This window comes from Aplidium turbinatum, chromosome 14, assembly GCF_918807975.1.
Source record: "Aplidium turbinatum chromosome 14, kaAplTurb1.1, whole genome shotgun sequence".
Taxonomy (NCBI): Eukaryota; Metazoa; Chordata; class Ascidiacea; order Aplousobranchia; family Polyclinidae; genus Aplidium; species Aplidium turbinatum.
This window is the reverse complement of record NC_137485.1, coordinates 10,430,801-10,447,510: the sequence shown is the minus strand read 5'-3', so window position 1 is coordinate 10,447,510 and position 16,710 is coordinate 10,430,801. Positions and strand designations below refer to the sequence as shown.

Below are 16,710 nucleotides of genomic sequence, written 5' to 3'. Positions count from 1 at the left end.
GAACATCGTTGTTTAATTGCAATGAATAATGAACATCGGTGTTTAATTGCAAATGATGCCATAGAATTTTAATTATTTTCTAGAGTATGTTTACCGCAGTGAGAGGTTTGCAAGTCATAGTGGTTGCAGGATGAAACTAGGTTTATTAATTATCTTTTTTAAGAATTCGATTGTCCCTCCACCATGCTACTCAGCTAAATTGAAAAGAGTAAAAAGAATCATTCGAATTAATATTTTCTCTCTTTTGTATTTTTTGCATTTAGCGTTTTCTCTATGCAGTTACACCAAGAAACATGATATCTATTGGCCAGAGTTGTGATTGTGTAAGGTTTCTGTTTTTTTGTTGTTGCTCCACAAACTCGTCAGAAAGAGTTCAAAGCAATCTTGCTTGAGTGCTTTAATTATATCTCAGTAGCAGTTGCCAAACAGTAAAATCCGTCCTTTTTCCATTGATTTCATAAGGACAATCTTTGCCGGTCGGGAAACTGGCCTCATGTGACGAAAGCAATGTTGAAGTTATGTGTTCTTGCTATCTATTTGATTACTACTTATCTCCACGACCGAATCGACTGTCTCTATAATCCGCCCTTGTGGCAGAGCATGATGCGGCTCATTGTCATTGGCGGTTGTGGACGTGGACAGTTGAGCTGCCAGTATTCTTGCCCCACCTTTCCTCGTCTTTGTAGATTTCTTGTTGTTGCATCTGCGCAGTAATAGGAAATTTTACACAGCCCCTCGCTCATGGTCGGCTTCATGCCATACTGTTTGGCCTACAGCAGAGTTGGATCAATTCGAGAAACAAATTTATGACTACTGATTTTAGTGCAACTTCTTGTTCTGGTGTAATTATAATTGTTCTGTAATGGAAATAAGATAAGAACCTTGACCAAATTACGGTAAACGATTGCCACTGAAAAACTTTATGAAATTTTGACAAACGCGTAAGAATTTAAGTCGTGCGTTCTCATGTGATCTGCTGCACCATAGTTTTTTTTTCTTTGGAGGAAACTGGATTTATGTTATGTTTGTGTGTTGTTTTTTTTACTAAAAAGTGAAGTTACTAAAATAGTTTCGATTTGCAATTTATTATGATTGCGAGAGTAACTGTAAAGTCATTTTTTCAACGTAATCACAAAATTTGAAGCAACATTTTGCTATTTTACTTGATTTAAAATAGACTCAACTCTACTGTGTACACAATTGGCAAACAAAAATTTACAATAACGCTTAACTCAAATTGTGTTGTCTCTAACGCAAAATTTGGTGAAGCAGTCACAAATATTTATTTCATCATTGTTGTTGTTTTTAGAACAAAGCGCTTAAAACGCCTGGTCTTTGTGGTCAAAAAAATAGAGCTCAAAATATAGAATAAAAAAATGTTCGGGAAACACTTCAAAACTTTTTACATTTTCAGTGCCATAAATTGAATGAAAGAAAAATTTATATTTTCAAACATTTTCCAAACTCTTCATTACTTACTCCTCACTGTAGTCCATGGGATAGGCTTGCTCTCCATGCTTTAAGACGTCCATACCCAGCCTTTCGATTTTTTCAGTGACGCGATGTAACCCAAATAGCGATAGCGTGTAGAAGATGATGAACGAAGTTATCCCTGTAGCAAAATTTAGAGACTGAGACAGAGTTCGCAAGATTATTGCTAAAAAAAGCTTTTTCATTATGCTTGCACTCCAAACGTGGTGCAAGTTACTTCACTGAAGGAGATTGTAAGCTTTGCGCTTGACAATCTTCATACAATGATGCAAATTTTATCTTATTTAATTTGTGGAAAGACTTAGAATTGTATTTTTCCGCATTTCTTCAGTAATGCCTACCTAGACAGCAAAATCCGTTATTTTTACATCAATGTAACAATGACGAATTTTACTGCTTGGGTGGTTTGTCTAGATTTACCTGACCAGAGCATAATTGAAAAAAGTCCTGTTAGATTCCATGCAAGTCCTTTATATGCCTGCGAATGTCCACTGTATATTATTCCTCCAACACGCTCTCCGTCCACATACTGTCCTCTTATGGCAAGTATCGGTGTTAAGGTTGTTCCAACAAGTCCTATAAGGCAGAATCACCACCAGTGCCGTATAAGGAAGAGTTCAAAAAGCTATTATCTGAGTGGATTAAGATGGTATGTTGTAAAAAGGGAGGAAGGTTTTTTTTGGAATTGCATTGACTTTGAGAAGGATGGGAAGACTAAACGCCGAGGTCTCAAAAGAACAGGTGAAGGATGAGGCGTGCAAGGTCAGCTGAAGAAAGAAGATTCGATGGATAGAATTAGAAAGAAAAATGGTGAAAATAATCGCTTTAAGGAAAGAATCGGCCTCCCCCACCAGTGGGAACAAAACCGAATTTACATGATGGTTATTTTCATACCATGGTGTACTTAAGGGGTTCGAAACCATTTTTATTTGGTTAGAAGTAAATGAGACGGTGCTTTGTTAAAGGCAATTGGAAACAAAATGGTTCGTTACCCGAAAACTTGGGTTGGAACGAAATTTCACTTTGCTTTTGTGTTGAAATATTTTTGTTTGATGCCAAGTCCAAAAGTAATTGCTCATGAACTGTTTGCCAAGTCGAATGTCACAGAACAAACTTTCATTGCGTGAAACGATTGAGGCACAAGCTGAAAGCAAGAAATTAAGACGGCGACGGCATAAATATTAACAACCTCAAGGAAAGTTTTGATCCTTGCCATGTCGTTGTAGCAACTAACCCACATTTTCTGAACTATTGAGCTAAAAACGAAGCTTTATTCATAAAGTTTTAAAAGTTCATTTAAAAAAAAAATTTCCCCTAAATTGTAATAGCGCAACTTTTCCTTATACAAATAATCGTCTTTCAAGAATGTTCTGTTTTCACCTCCTCCCAAATGCACAGCCACAGCATCTAATGGATCGTCTATTCCCGCACTTAGCACAAACAAACGACCAAATGTGAACACAATCCCAGCAATCGTCCCGATCACCATTGCAACCCACGGTTCGATGTCGTTACAGCCTGCGCATGACGCGACCATTCCTGCGTTGAACAAGCCAGTTTGAATGAGTTTATCTACTTATAAGGTGGGACCAAAGATGCCAGAGTACAAGCTACACACCAGAACCTTCTGATTTTTCTGGAGTGAAGGTGAAGCATAGCTACCTGCATACACAATACACAGGCCTTGCCAACGTGCGAACCTGCAATAATGATTGGAAGCTTATGAAAGTTTAATTTCGAACCAATTTAAATGCACTTTGCAGTTTGCATCTTTTGGAAGTGATTGGCATGAGAAATCAAATTTCCAAAGTGTGATCACTGCAACCCGATTACTGCAAAACTCCTAGTTTCATTTAATGACAGACCTTTTCCTGTAACAGTGTTATCAGATGCTTTTCGGATTTTCAGCACAAGTGACAAAATCTACTTTTATATTTGCATAGTAACAGCAACAGGAAAATACCCGAAATTACACAAAGATTATTTTCATCTAATGCTACTTTGACTATTAACTCATGCCAGCGATTGGCAAGCGTAGTAGATTAGCCTCCGGTCAAATCTGAAGCTTGTACGTTGGCATGGCCTATGCATGTTGGTCTCCAAGGGGTAGAGGATTTGGAAGTTTTACAATAAGCCTAATTTTAAACAGAATTGTGCCGCAGGGTATTGTTACCAAGACATGCAGAAGTCGTGTTTTCCCTGCCATTGTCGGATCTGATACTTTCACTTTTTCTTAAGAATAAACTTTATCTTAAGTGTAAGCTTTAACACAAAATACCTGTCAATGCTCCATTAATGGTCATCAGCAACGACCAATAGCATTCTTTTCCTTTGTAATGATTGTACAGCCTGTCACTAAGCATGGCCACCAAACCCCCAAACGATCCACACAATATCGTATTCATAATTGCCAACGCCGCCTCGGCCGTATCGCTTTCATCTGAACAAGAACCACTGCATAATTATTCCATTGATTAACACATCTGAACTTGCGGAAAGAAGCGATTTCTACGACGCTATCATTACAAGGCTGTGCGAGTGTGCGTCCACTTACAGAGCGAGAGAGAAAGGGATGTGCTTTATTTTCCCTTCCAGCACAAGAATAAAATCGAGTAATTACGCAATAGAACACATATATAATGCAAAAAGGACTGGTAGCACTGAATAACCTTGCAGTTTCCTAGTCGAATTGCTGCCTGTCATCAACAAACAGCAATAGTATCACGACTGTACGTATAGAACGCGTTAGCGCTACCGCTAGGCAGTCTCCTTGTTGCCCATTTAACATTCATAATGCACATTCTACATCCACAATCCACATGCATAAGCATTGGACAATATAGGCGTGAAGCTTTGTTAGTACAGTAAGGTAGTCAGTGTTTCGCTTCAAAAGTACATTTAGTTCAACGATGTCATTTAGACACATTTAAAAATTCTTTATTAACTATGCTGTATTTTTATTGTACTTCTCACCTGAAAATTGTTTGTGTGATCCTGCGTTAAAACTTAAAAAGCCAACGAAAAGAAAAAATGCTCCCAGAGAAACCAGTGGCACGCTATGTCCAGCCAATGGTATTGGTACACCCTCTTTTGTGAAACTAGAATGTTAATGCTTAGAGTTAAAGTATATTCCTATCGTTGAGGTTCTTTGCAGATTTTGTTTCAAAATCTTTTCTACTTATACCATTTAAAAATTATTATTTGCTAAGCTCTTTCAAATTCATTGGTCATAAAATTATTCTTTTTACTCCCAAGTGCTAATGTATCCGTACGTGGCATCGTTTCTGCCAGATGATTTCAGGGGAAGTTGGTTGCATTACAACTACAGGCTAACTCAAACTACAAAAATAATTGCAGTATTTCGATTTTCACGGCCACCAATGTCACCAAAACGTTTGTTAAAGTTTTCCAATTAAGAAGCATTTTTCTAAGCCCATCGTCGAATTCTGGTTAAGCCAGCACTGAAATTTTAGACGTACAATGACCGTTTTTTACCCGCTTGTTTCGTTAGTATCTTGCTGTATTATTTGGTATAGTTCTGTGCAGTAGGCTTATTTTTGTAGCAGCAACATTGACTATTCGCTTACCGATTCATGCGAGGTCCAAGAATTTTTGCTCCCACCAGCGCAGCAACTCCGCCACTAACATGGACCGTGCTGCTTCCTGCAAAGTCTTGCATAGTCAGACCTGTGCCGGCTCCTGTATACAACCATCCTTCTGTGGACCACACCCAATGAGCAACAGTAGGGTATATGAAGCCTGAAAAATGTTAAACTAAATCATCTTTTATGGTAGGATTATCATCACAGATTTATCAAAATAACCTGTTAGTATAGTTCACTGTGACCTTACTTTAAAAACACATTTAATTTGAATTTGATGAAGAGTAAGAAAGAAAGGCGTTCATTTATTTGCATTTTAAATACAAATCGAGAAATAAGAGACACAAATAAAAGGAACACAAGTTACAAAAATTGCTATAAAAAAGACTGGCAGCACCAAACGACCTTGCTGTTAGGTCAGATCTAACGATCCACTACACCCATGTGATGTGCAGCATTGTACATTGGTTTAAGATTGTGAATGAAAGCTTCGGTATTTTTGTACTTCGAACCCAAATTCAATGCAAAACTGCACTGTGCAGCATTCCATTTATTTCATATTACAGCATTTATCACATATTTATTTTGATCTTATGATTTGCTAACATGCATTGCTTTACCTGTACATGTGAAGCTGTATACCACATAGCAAACAAACTCCACGCGCTCGGCCACTGCTCCAGACACAATAGTAGTCGCTGTTGCGGCGAATACGTACTGAAAGAACCAGTTGGCGAAGTAGGAAGAGCCTTTGATTCTTAGAGGATTCACAGATCCATTTTCAGGATATTTCTTGAATAGAGAACAAATTTATTTCTTAACTGCGTACGAACTAACAAAGAATACTTCAATTGTTTTGGCAGACTGTACCTCAACGGTGTATCAAACGGACGACACAATACAATATGCTATATACTTTTAAGGGGCCTGTATTTTATTGAACTTGACTGCATATAAAGGTTCGATTTGTTTCTGAGGATTATCTTGCGTTGAGTTATGTTTTGACTGCTTGCAACTTCAGTTATTGCTACAGATAAAATGTATGTAAATGTAATGTAGGCTAAATCAATTTACTTTTTTAAGAAGTGCAGACATAACCAACTCTCACAGTCATACTTGTTTCACCATTTAGCAACAATTTCAATTTACACGATCTCGTATAATTGTAACTTGCTTTGCTTGGGTAAATGTCCACATTCGATGAAAAGAAAAAGTTGTGACCGATAAATCCGTTTCCAGGGCTTCCATATGCAAACGCATATCCAAACGCCCAGAATGCAATTGACCCAACAAATATGTCTATCGTATTTTTGATGAGGATATTGACTGTGTTCTTTCTCTGAACCGAACCAGCTTCCAAAAACGCAAAGCCACATTGCATCAGAAATATCAACATCCCTGCAAAATATAAACATTCGATATAAACCGAGGAATTCTTGACTCACGGTAGCCGACGCTTTCTTCAGGCATGGCCGATGATGATGATAAACCGACACAATGGTCTAGTGGTTTGTGTGCCCGCTTCTGCGTCGGTAGAGGTGGGTTTGATTCCCTATCAGGTCATACCAAAGACCTTTTAAAAATGCTACAAAACTTCATTGCTGCTGTGCACTTAGCAAAGGAGTTAGTTTAGGTACTTTCCGTCGTCGTTTGCAACCGTTGAGCACTCTGCTCTCGATGTCCGGAGATAAGCTTGTTACCCTACTGGCTGAGCGAATTGCGTTCGGACAACAAGGAGGACTCGTTCAAAAAATAGAGCTCTCAACGTTAGAGCCTGGAAAGGAGCCCAAATTGCTCAATAACTAAACAAACAAATATAAACATTCAACAAGCCTTCTAAGTTACTTAACGAAGGCACTTGCTGAAATGACTGGCACTATTGTAAGTCATGATTTTCTGAGCATATACATGGTAAAAAGTCATAATTGTAAACTTTACCTGTTTAATCACAGCTCATCAAAGCATTTTTATTCGTGTTGTATTGAAGTTAAGAATTTACCTGCAAATATGATGAATGTATCACTACTATTTTTCTCAAGAGTTTCCACTTGATGTTTTAAAGCCAGAAGTGTTTCATTTAAATTTTGAAGCTCATAAAGTTGTACTGATAGCTTCATAGTTCTTGATTTAACTGACCTTCGCCGAAAAGCAGTCGGCTCTGTTGGTATAACTCTATACAATTAATTACTTCTTTCAAACAAGCTTTTTTCCGACTTCACTAACTGGAAAATGATTTATATCTGTTGTAAAAATGTAGGGTACGGATTTAAGTAGTAGTGTTCGAACAAAAATGCATAATCAAATATTTATAGGACTTTCTATTCATATCGTACATTCACAGCGTTGATGCAATGTTGCTATTGATTCATTGAATTATACGTTATGCAACGATAATTGCGTAATATCTGCAACGCATGAAAAGGATCTGAGTTGGCTTAATCTACTTATGTGCGAGAGAAAATAATTTAACTTGAATTTTAATTTCTTTTCTTTTTGCAGGTTGGTTTTTAGTCAAAGTCTTTTATCTTTGGACTTAATAGAAGAAATGCTGGCGCTTTCCACAATGAAAGCCGAATCGCTTGAAGAAACATCTACCAGTGTGACACCTCAAGAACCTTCAGATGTTTCCAATGGCACTTTCACTGGTCCATTTGAGTCCAACAGTGATTTGATGTACCAGAAATGGTACAAAAACATAGACTTCTTCCGAATGGATGGATCCTCACTGAGCAAGTCGAGGCAAAAATGGATCAACGAATTTAATGATGAAGCTGACCGGAGGTATTTTTGCTGTTTAGCCTGTGTTGCCGAATTTCAAAACTAACATGCAAACTGTTTTATACACCCCACTTTGTATTGCCCTGAAAAACTGTCACAATTCGTTTTAGTTTTTACACATAAAAAGACCTTGTAAAGACTAATGAAGTAGTCTATTGGGGTATCAAACATTAAACAGTCAAATAAATGGTTGAATAGTTCTACTTGTGAAATGATCAATGAAAATTCTTAAACTAACGAATGGTTCACCACTTCCAGCACATAAAGAAATTAAATTCTGAACAGCAAACGTCTTCGTCGATTTCATAATGAATTTACACTACCACTTGCAACAGCTACTTAACAATTGGCAATAACTTCCACTTTTACGATCTATTCAATATTACATAACAAGAACTCATTTTTCTGGTCAACAAGTCAACGAAGTTTCCAGAATGTCACTACACAAAATTTTTTAAAAGCAGATTTTACAATAAAAGATTGCGTAACTAAAGGTTACTATCAGTCAGTAATCGCAAAACATCACAACAGAATCACACAATAAAATAGTTCACTTATTCTAGAACAATAATGCCGCGAAACTACGCATATTGATTGTGACAAAAACATTACGTTGCTTTGAAGACCCGAAGAGTTAGTTTTTATTGTAATGCGTTCACTGCTTATGTCACAACTCGAACATGGAGGAAGAGAAAAGCACATAACCTTTGCAGATATTTGTAGTAGTTCAAAAAATAAACTTATCATCCACTACGTGTTTTTGAATTGTTGCATTGGTTTTGTTTGTATGAATTTTCGAAATTTCTAACAGAGCCCGACTTTTCCTCATCTCCACCAAAGCTGGCTCTCTTGGAGTCAACCTTGTAGCTGCCAATCGTGTGGTCATATTTGACGCCTCGTGGAACCCCACACACGACATTCAGTCCATATTCAGGATCTATCGGTTTGGACAAAGTAAACCTTGCTACATTTATCGCCTCATTGCCCAGGTAGGTGACAGAAAAAGTCTTAGAAATTTTATAAAGTACAGTAATGTAAAAATGCGTGTGATTGTAGATTTCTTTGTTGTACCGTGTAAGCTCGGGGTAAGAAATTTTCGCTTTATGTCATTCTTGTGTGCCTAGCACGATTGGGTTTGATGTTCGGATAAATACTATTGGAATACTCAATGCTATATAGTGCATTACTTGCATGTATCAGCATTCAGCAATCCAACTAAGACTCAAAAGCTTTCAAGTTTCAAATAAAACGCATTCTGACAAAGCTTCAGATAGTAATGAAGTATAGACATAACTTAGACAATCAAGTTTTTGTTTTGTTCTCCATAATTGACGTAAATGATTTCCAAACCGAGGTTAGTATAAACATAAGTGCTTTATTGAGAAATTCAGTTTTTCATTATTAATTTGTAGCTTTTCGACTGAACAGAGTTTGCATGTGTAATGTAATGTATGCTTTAAACAAATTATTTTCCTGGGTTAGGTTTGCAGATTCGCGAAACATTTTATTGAAAAATATTTAAAACTTCACTGAATTTTTTTGTGTTGGTACCTCTTTATAGGATCCTAGATATCTTATTTCCAGGTCTGTGCTGCAAAGACGTGTTTCATTGTCATGAAAGTTCCACTCGAATTTGTATTTGTTCTCAGGGAACGATGGAAGAGAAGATATATGACAGACAAGTGACCAAGCAGTCGCTAGCATTCCGAGTTGTCGATGAACAGCAAATCAATCGTTATTTTACTGCGCACGACTTACAAGAGCTCTACACTTTCTCACCAGCCCCTGATCGATCTGGGGTCAAAATGCCTGCCTTGCCCAAGGTAGGTGGAAATGAGCAAACATCCAGTCGGGCTACCTAATTATTTATGTTTTAGTATGTGAGATCGTGCTGTAATCGTTTCTATGCTGCATTTGCTCCCAATGTTGATTTTTCTTAAAGTTATCAATTGTCTTGCTTTGCTTGTAGCAAAGTTTCCTGAAAAATTCCTTGTAAATTATTCCTGTTTCAATTGGCTAAAAACAATAGTTTTTCATGTTCGCTTTGTTGAACCACAAACAAACAAAACAAAGTAACCTTAGCGGGTTTAACATGTTTTATTACAAACAGATATAACATAATTAAACAACCAACTCAAACGTTTTCGACACGTACGTGTGTCCTTATCAGGAATTACTTAAATCTGCAATATACATAAAATGAAAATTATAAGGTAAATCTGACTATGTACTATAACTGTAACGTAACTGTAACACTCCGGACTGGAAAGCACAAACTGAACAAGTGATACAAGAATGTTTACTAGTAAACTACTCGGCATAAATTTACTCGTAATTATTCTTGCAGTTCACTTGTTCAGTACATTAATGTTAATTAACGTCCAATCAAGGTTAAGTGTCTTTAAAGTTAAAACCTTTGTTGTGGTTTTTCAATTGACGTTACGCTGAAGGAAATAAGGTGGTTATCTTTGCTTTTTTATGTTTTCGTGTGTGGACATTTTGAATTATTTAGTTAAATCTTTTAATGAGCTCTATTTTCTGGAGTTTAATGTCAGACTTCATTTGTCTAGTGTTTTTACCATTGCAATATCCAGATCTATATAGCTATAGTTGATTTGTATAGCAGAATTATTAATATATTTTCTACATTTCTTTGGTTTTCTACTTCAATAATTCAATCGGATTTAAAAAATACTACATTTACTTTCGTCTTCGTATTGTCCGAGATTAACCCATTAAAAGCCGCCACAAGTTCCCATTGCTCTTTTTAGGAAATATTTCAGCCACAAAGTTGTATTGTCATAACTTTTGAATTAGTTTAAAAAAATTTGATGATTTCTGCTTTTTTGATGCATTTTTTTGTTTGCCTTTTAAAAGGACACCGGCCACATAGTTAAATGTAAATCTCGCGATACCTTAACATAAGAAGGTGTTTGTTTCGGTAGAAATTTGTCAGATCTTTCTTGAAGGACGTTTCAAAGTTATTGTATGAACATATCATATTCACGATAACCATCGGCGGAGCTAGTGGAAGGGTGCCCCCCCCCCATTAGGCAGTCCCCCCCCCCCCCCCCCCCCGGTCGGAAGCTTGTGGCGGCAGAATATTTTTAAACCTAAACGAAAAAGCATAGTAAAAATATTTTTTGAAACGGATTTGGCTCGAATTCTATTTGCTGGCTCCTACTTCACGTGTTCAGGGGTGCAAAATCGTGGTCCGCCGCGGGCGGCACAAACCATAGCAATACGCCACTGACAGTCCAGCTCGTGACCGAGCATTGGTTTCGTCATCAAATCGAATTTGGCTTCGGATGGTGATGTCATATATGGCTTTGGAGGCCAGTGTATGATGGAAAAGACGTGGGCAAAAGTCACATTGTATGGGGGCTATGGATTGTATGGAGGGAGGGACGTGGTAGTTTTAGCTTTTCTAGTGTTCGTTTTTCTTGGGCTTTTTGTATACTTTTTTTTAGAAAATTTCCGTGCCTTCTTTAGATCTTTTTCTCCAGAGTAATCTGTCACTAGCAAGGTTTTCCCATGAATCCAGATCAATGTTTGCATGGTTGAGGGAGACTTTCAGCTGATCTTTGTATCTCATTTTTGGTCTTCTGGGGGGGGGGGGTTTCCTGTCTTTAGTTGTTCCTCCTCGTTGTCCCTTCTCATGACATGCCCTGTCCAGCGAAGGCAGTGTTGCAATATGGTGGCTTCTGAACTGGGCAACCAACCTAGCGCGATCAAGGATCTCATCTTTGCTGAGACAATCTTCCCAACGAGTGCCTAGCATTTGACCCAGTTTCCTCTGCTGAAAATTTTCAAGACGTTTGATGTCACGGCGGTATAACGTCCAGGTTTCACAGGCATAGAGAAGGGTGGATAGAACGACTGCCCGTAGGACCATAATTTTTGTGCGGATAGATTTAGCATGGTTGTTGAAAACACGATGGTTAAGTCTTCCATAGGCACAATGTGCTGCTTTTACACGATATTTAATATTCTTTGACAGTGTTACAAACAACCAAAAAAATGTGGCCATGTGGCCGGTGTCCTTTTAAAAGGCAACAATAAATATAAAGCAAAATAAACAAACAAAAAAGCAAAACCTTACACAAATTAGAGTGTAGTAGGAAGCACAATATTATAGAGTACCAAACTATGAAGAAACATAATTCATATCTATTACCAGTAGGCAATAAAACATGCATGTTCCTCACTTCATCGGGCTCTTCTCATTTTTCAACAATTTTCAAACTTTCACCAAATTCAGAAAAAGTACGTTGTTCGCAAATATTTATCAACACCTTCCAAAATAGACCCTAAACAACTACTAGCAAGTCCAAAATGATTCAATCAAAATAAGATGATGCAATACTGATGCATTCAAAACGATGTCCTTTTAAAAGGACACCGGCCGTAAATGGGTTAAATCGGCCGCAGTCTCTGCATTTAAAGCACTTTGCTTGCAAAGAGTGCGAAAAACGCGTTTTAAATTAATGATAGAACTTATCTTGAGGCATGTTTCAAATACGGATCCAGCTTTTTCGAATTTTCAAATGCGGTGGGATGGCGTAGCGGATGAGGCGTTGACTTTCCAATCATGCTATCTTGTTCAAGCTTCAGCTTGTTGAAAACACCGCTCAGATCCAACTAGAGTGAAATAAATAGGGTGGTCGTAGTCGTTAAAGGAAATGCGGTCTAGAGAAAGGAACTGGCCGCCCAACTCTCGTTAGTGCCAAAAGCTTAATTTTTTTTAAATTCAGGATAAAGTGCTTGCCGAGCTGCTGGTGGGATCCTGCACCAAACGCTTGATCTCCTCCTATCACACCCATGACTCTCTTCTTGATCATCAAGAGGAAGAGGAACTCACAGAAGAAGAGAGAAAGGCCGCGTGGGAGGAATATGAGAATGAGAAGAAGGTGATGTATCCTAATTGTTCATGTGACGCGGTTGAGCCTTTCTCGTTTAGCATTGGAACTCGTTGGATTCTCACTCACGTTGAAGATTTTATTTGTAGATAGCTGCGGTTGTACGTACTTAAGGCTCCAATCGAACGAAAATGAAAGACGCTATGACGTTCGATCGGGGCCTGATTACTTCTACAATTCCTACATTTTCATGATCGTTCTTGCGGTTTAAATTTGAAAAGACGAAAGTTTTTGGCCAGTGGAGATATTCAATGTTAAATGTTTGCAAATTGATAGTGTTTTTGAGTCTTAATTGATTTTAGCCATTCCAGTTTCTAACTTAAACACTGAAAAGTTTGATCAATGTGATAAGGATTGATCTTTTGATTGAATTGACTTTGTTTTAAGTTTATCTGACCAGCATCTATGCAATCATGTTTATTAACAACATAAGATTAAGAACATTCTATGGTAAAAGTTGATTAAAACTCCGTTTTATCTTGTCTTTCATGTAAAACTTACACTTGCAGGGTATACTGGCACCACCTTCCAACGCCAATAATTCTGGGACCACCAACTCCAAGGCTCAACAACGGCAATTGCATGGGAAGCAGCATTCCCTGTTACAGCAGCAGCTACAGCGCGCGAAAGAGCAAGAAAAATTAAAGAAAATTGCTGCCCAATTGCAAATGAAGGGCTACAAGCCTTCAATGAAGCCACAAAGTCAAATTCAGTCTGTAAAGTTTTTTCTGTTAAAAGTGAGTGTAAATCATCATACGCAGCTATATTTAAGTTCAAGCCTCTCTGATTTACTGATTTCAGCGTTTTAACCCTGTGACGACTTGAACAAATCTTAATCTGTACAGTAATAAATGGAAAACATGCTTGAGGAAGATAACGCACGTGTTACTTGAACAATATTTAATCTTATTTTCATTTAACAACCTAAGAAAATGTCCAAATAGTTAAATTATGTAATTAATGAAATGAAATGTGAAATGTGGCTCTTCGGTATATGAAAATACGTAGTAGAAAATGGAAGCTGGTATATTTTTTCTTGCTGTTACTTTAGTGTTAACTTGTTCGACAAATCAACGCCTGTGTGATTACTTTAGGCCTCCGAGCATGTACAGAAAGCAACCAAGAAAGTGGAAGAGCTCAAACCATGGGACTTCGTCGAAGCCGTCAACAACTTGGTAAGGTGACATTGTGCTTTTGTTCCTTCAGTAGTTGCTAACCAAAGGGTGCTGCATCATTTTCCCAACGTCAACTCTGTATGAAGACTTAACATTTTCCAAAATATCCACAGATATTACATCAAGTATAGTTACTACCTTCTAAAACCTCCATAGCCTGTTTCACCCTAAAAGGGGATCATCAGAAGGTCCTTATTCAATGCCATTATGGTGAAATTAAATGGGAGCTTATAAACCGATGTTTTTATATGGTTTGTGTCAAAATTGTTTGAAAAAAAGTGTAAAAAAAGCCACTTTGACCTAGGATTGGTATGGATATATTTTACATACATTATTACCTATTATATACAATATTACCTATTAGATTGTTATTGTTATTATTATTGTTATTTTATAACTATTAATTTATCTATTATAATTGCTTGTTATGATATAATAATCATATAACCCCCATTAATCGTTTAATTTCTAGCGGAAACTTCCCATGTATGACACAATGAAGGAAGACAGTGTAAGGAAACTTGCGGTGGAACTGAAGATGCGACGTCAACAGTTGAGACTGACCGCGGACAAAGAATTGAGACAGGCTAGATCTCAAATGGAGTGGCTCTCAAATTTGGTAAATTTAACTGCTTTTTTTCGATTTTATTGAACAAAAGAAAACACTACCAGGTACAGAACAAAATGTCAAGAAAACAAAGCACCACTCCAGTAAAATATATATTTACGTAGTCTTTTTCCTTCTTAGTTACTTTTTCATGCAAAAAATATCGATTATACTCACAGTGATCAATTGCTTGGAGATGAGTATGAAGACCCCTTTGTTCTAGCTGCACCATAAGTGGATTTTTATATCGCTTGTGTTCCTAGTTCAAAGTTTCTCAACCAGGGTAAATTTACCTCTTGGGAACAAATTGTCTGTGTATCACTGGTGTATGTTTACCAAAGAAGAAGTGACACACAGCATGATAAAGACCAAAATCTGATTTAACTTGTGAGATAAATTTATCTTTGGCAAAGAGTAAATGAAAGTAAATGATCAAGGAGCTTTGCTCTTGTTGTTTTTTTGCTTACATTTTGAAAAGTTGTCAGCTTATTCCTCATAATGAACGATATCTGTGGGCTCAAAGAGTGACCTTTTTTGTTTTTCCTGTCCACTCACATAAAAATCTTCGATCTTCGGCCACCGGGGATAAGCAGGGCTTTACAACGAAAAAACAGGTGTTGTATTTATAGTGATTGCCTATTCGAGGAAGTGCCAGATTTTCTTAGTATTAGTGTTTCTCTATAACTATATTCATTTTATAGAAAATACAATATCATATTATCATAGCCAATGCATAAATAGTTTTCATGTTGTTTTTTTTTTTCACAGCACGCGCAACTTCTTCAATCAGTCTCCAAAAACAAAACGAAGTCATCGGTGTCAAAAAAATCGTCGGCACCGACGAAATCATCGTCTTTGCCATCAAACCCGCCGACTTCATTAACATATCTTTCAAATTTACTTCAAGTAAGTTTGTTCTAACAGCGCGAATATTAGTTCTATGTCGTGTAGTTTGTCAAAGTGCAGATATTAGGCAAATGCAAACGACAAAACTGAGGATGGGTTGTATGATGTGTGGCAAGACGCTTCTCGACAAAATTCAAAATGATGTCTTGAGTGAACTGATGTTGAGAATGTTGAAGAGTACTTGCGATATCATCGCCTGAGATGGTTGAACGAATAGATGAGAACAATTTGACAAAGCTAGTTTGGAATAAGGTAGTGACAGAAACAATGAGAAAAAGAAGACCAATGAAAACGTGGGATGACACCGTGAAAGATCACATGACAAAAAGAAACCTGAGAATTGAAGATGCCAACTTAAGAGAGAAATGAAAGAGTCATTGCAAACAGCTGGTCGACCCTGATGTTTTGGGGTGAAGACCAGGCTTCTTTGAAGCAAAATGGATGATGATGATGATGAAGTCTTGTACCTTTTATACGGTTGGTTTCAATACTGAAAAGGTCTATGTTTAAGTTGCCTGAGCAAAATTTTTATGACCTGACTTTTTGGTGAAGTTGTTGGAAAAATATTCCAATCGAAAAAACTATTACTTTATTTGTTGCAATAAAACCACTGTAAATTTGATGTATTTTACAGGCGTTATTTACTTTTTCTGCTTCCATGCTATTGAATTCAATAAATATTTACTTTTAATTTTCAGCAAATGTCACCAAGTATAACGCCTTCCGCTCCCGTGGTCAAAACGTCGTCGGCAAATAAAACAAAACCTCAAGTCTTGACCGGTAAATGAATTGAATACTTTTGATGAAAACAATTTGTTGTACATTAATCATCTCTGCCGACCTGTCCAAGGTAGGCTTCACTTCCCCACACGGTTCAGCAAGTTGTAACAAACAAATAAGCCTCAATCGTCCGTAAGAAATGATTTGTGCAACAATTTGTAGCTAGTGTTCTCAAATCTAGAGTTGCAAAACTTTTGTGAATAGTTTTGAATTTCAGTAGCTTGGCTTTGCAATGCAGACAGATGTAATTGTCATCCGATAATTTCAGAGAAATGGCATAACCCTTTGCAAGGTACCGGTACTGATTCCTGATCTACTACGACAGTAGATCGAATGACGGCAATTCATAGAACGTGAAGATACGCATTTTAGGGTATAATCCCCCCACATCTCCAAACAAATCCCAATCCTTCGAAACCTTTGTCCTCCCATGAATTATATCATTCGCTCAT

At 37.3% G+C, this 16,710-nt stretch overlaps 2 protein-coding genes across 2 annotated transcripts in view; one reads left to right on the top strand and one right to left on the bottom strand.

Annotated features, from left to right (window-relative positions):
* Positions 1-16,710, top strand: part of LOC145782888 (transcriptional regulator ATRX-like) — a 32,189-nt gene that overhangs the window by 13,329 nt on the left and 2,150 nt on the right. Inside the window, exons 16-24 of the mRNA XM_082594650.1 lie at positions 7,593-7,874; positions 8,683-8,860; positions 9,521-9,694; positions 12,626-12,781; positions 13,300-13,527; positions 13,885-13,965; positions 14,438-14,584; positions 15,341-15,478; positions 16,177-16,258. Coding sequence (XP_082450776.1) covers positions 7,593-7,874; positions 8,683-8,860; positions 9,521-9,694; positions 12,626-12,781; positions 13,300-13,527; positions 13,885-13,965; positions 14,438-14,584; positions 15,341-15,478; positions 16,177-16,258 — 1,466 coding nt within the window. The remainder of the gene's footprint in view (positions 1-7,592; positions 7,875-8,682; positions 8,861-9,520; positions 9,695-12,625; positions 12,782-13,299; positions 13,528-13,884; positions 13,966-14,437; positions 14,585-15,340; positions 15,479-16,176; positions 16,259-16,710) is intronic.
* LOC145783552 (putative ammonium transporter 1) lies at positions 314-7,210 on the bottom strand. Its single transcript, XM_082595452.1, has 11 exons — positions 7,093-7,210; positions 6,227-6,491; positions 6,010-6,020; positions 5,714-5,842; positions 5,079-5,250; positions 4,465-4,589; positions 3,770-3,931; positions 2,872-3,030; positions 1,912-2,067; positions 1,480-1,612; positions 314-703 (listed from the first exon to the last, which is right to left on the bottom strand). The coding sequence occupies exons 1-11, from the start codon at positions 7,208-7,210 to the stop codon at positions 517-519; spliced, it is 1,617 nt and encodes a 538-aa protein (XP_082451578.1). The 3' UTR covers positions 314-516.

Bases quoted from the DNA above. Each gene is read 5' to 3' on its own strand.
- LOC145783552 (XM_082595452.1), bottom strand. From the start codon at position 7,210: ATGAAGCTATCAGTACAACTTTATGAGCTTCAAAATTTAAATGAAACA. The intron at 2,068-2,871 runs GTGAAAACAGAA...TCTGCCTTATAG, and splicing joins GGCTGTGCATTTGGGAGGAG to GACTTGTTGGAACAACCTTA. The intron at 704-1,479 runs GTAAGTAATGAA...ATTACTGCGCAG, and splicing joins CCCATGGACTACAGTGAGGA to ATGCAACAACAAGAAATCTA.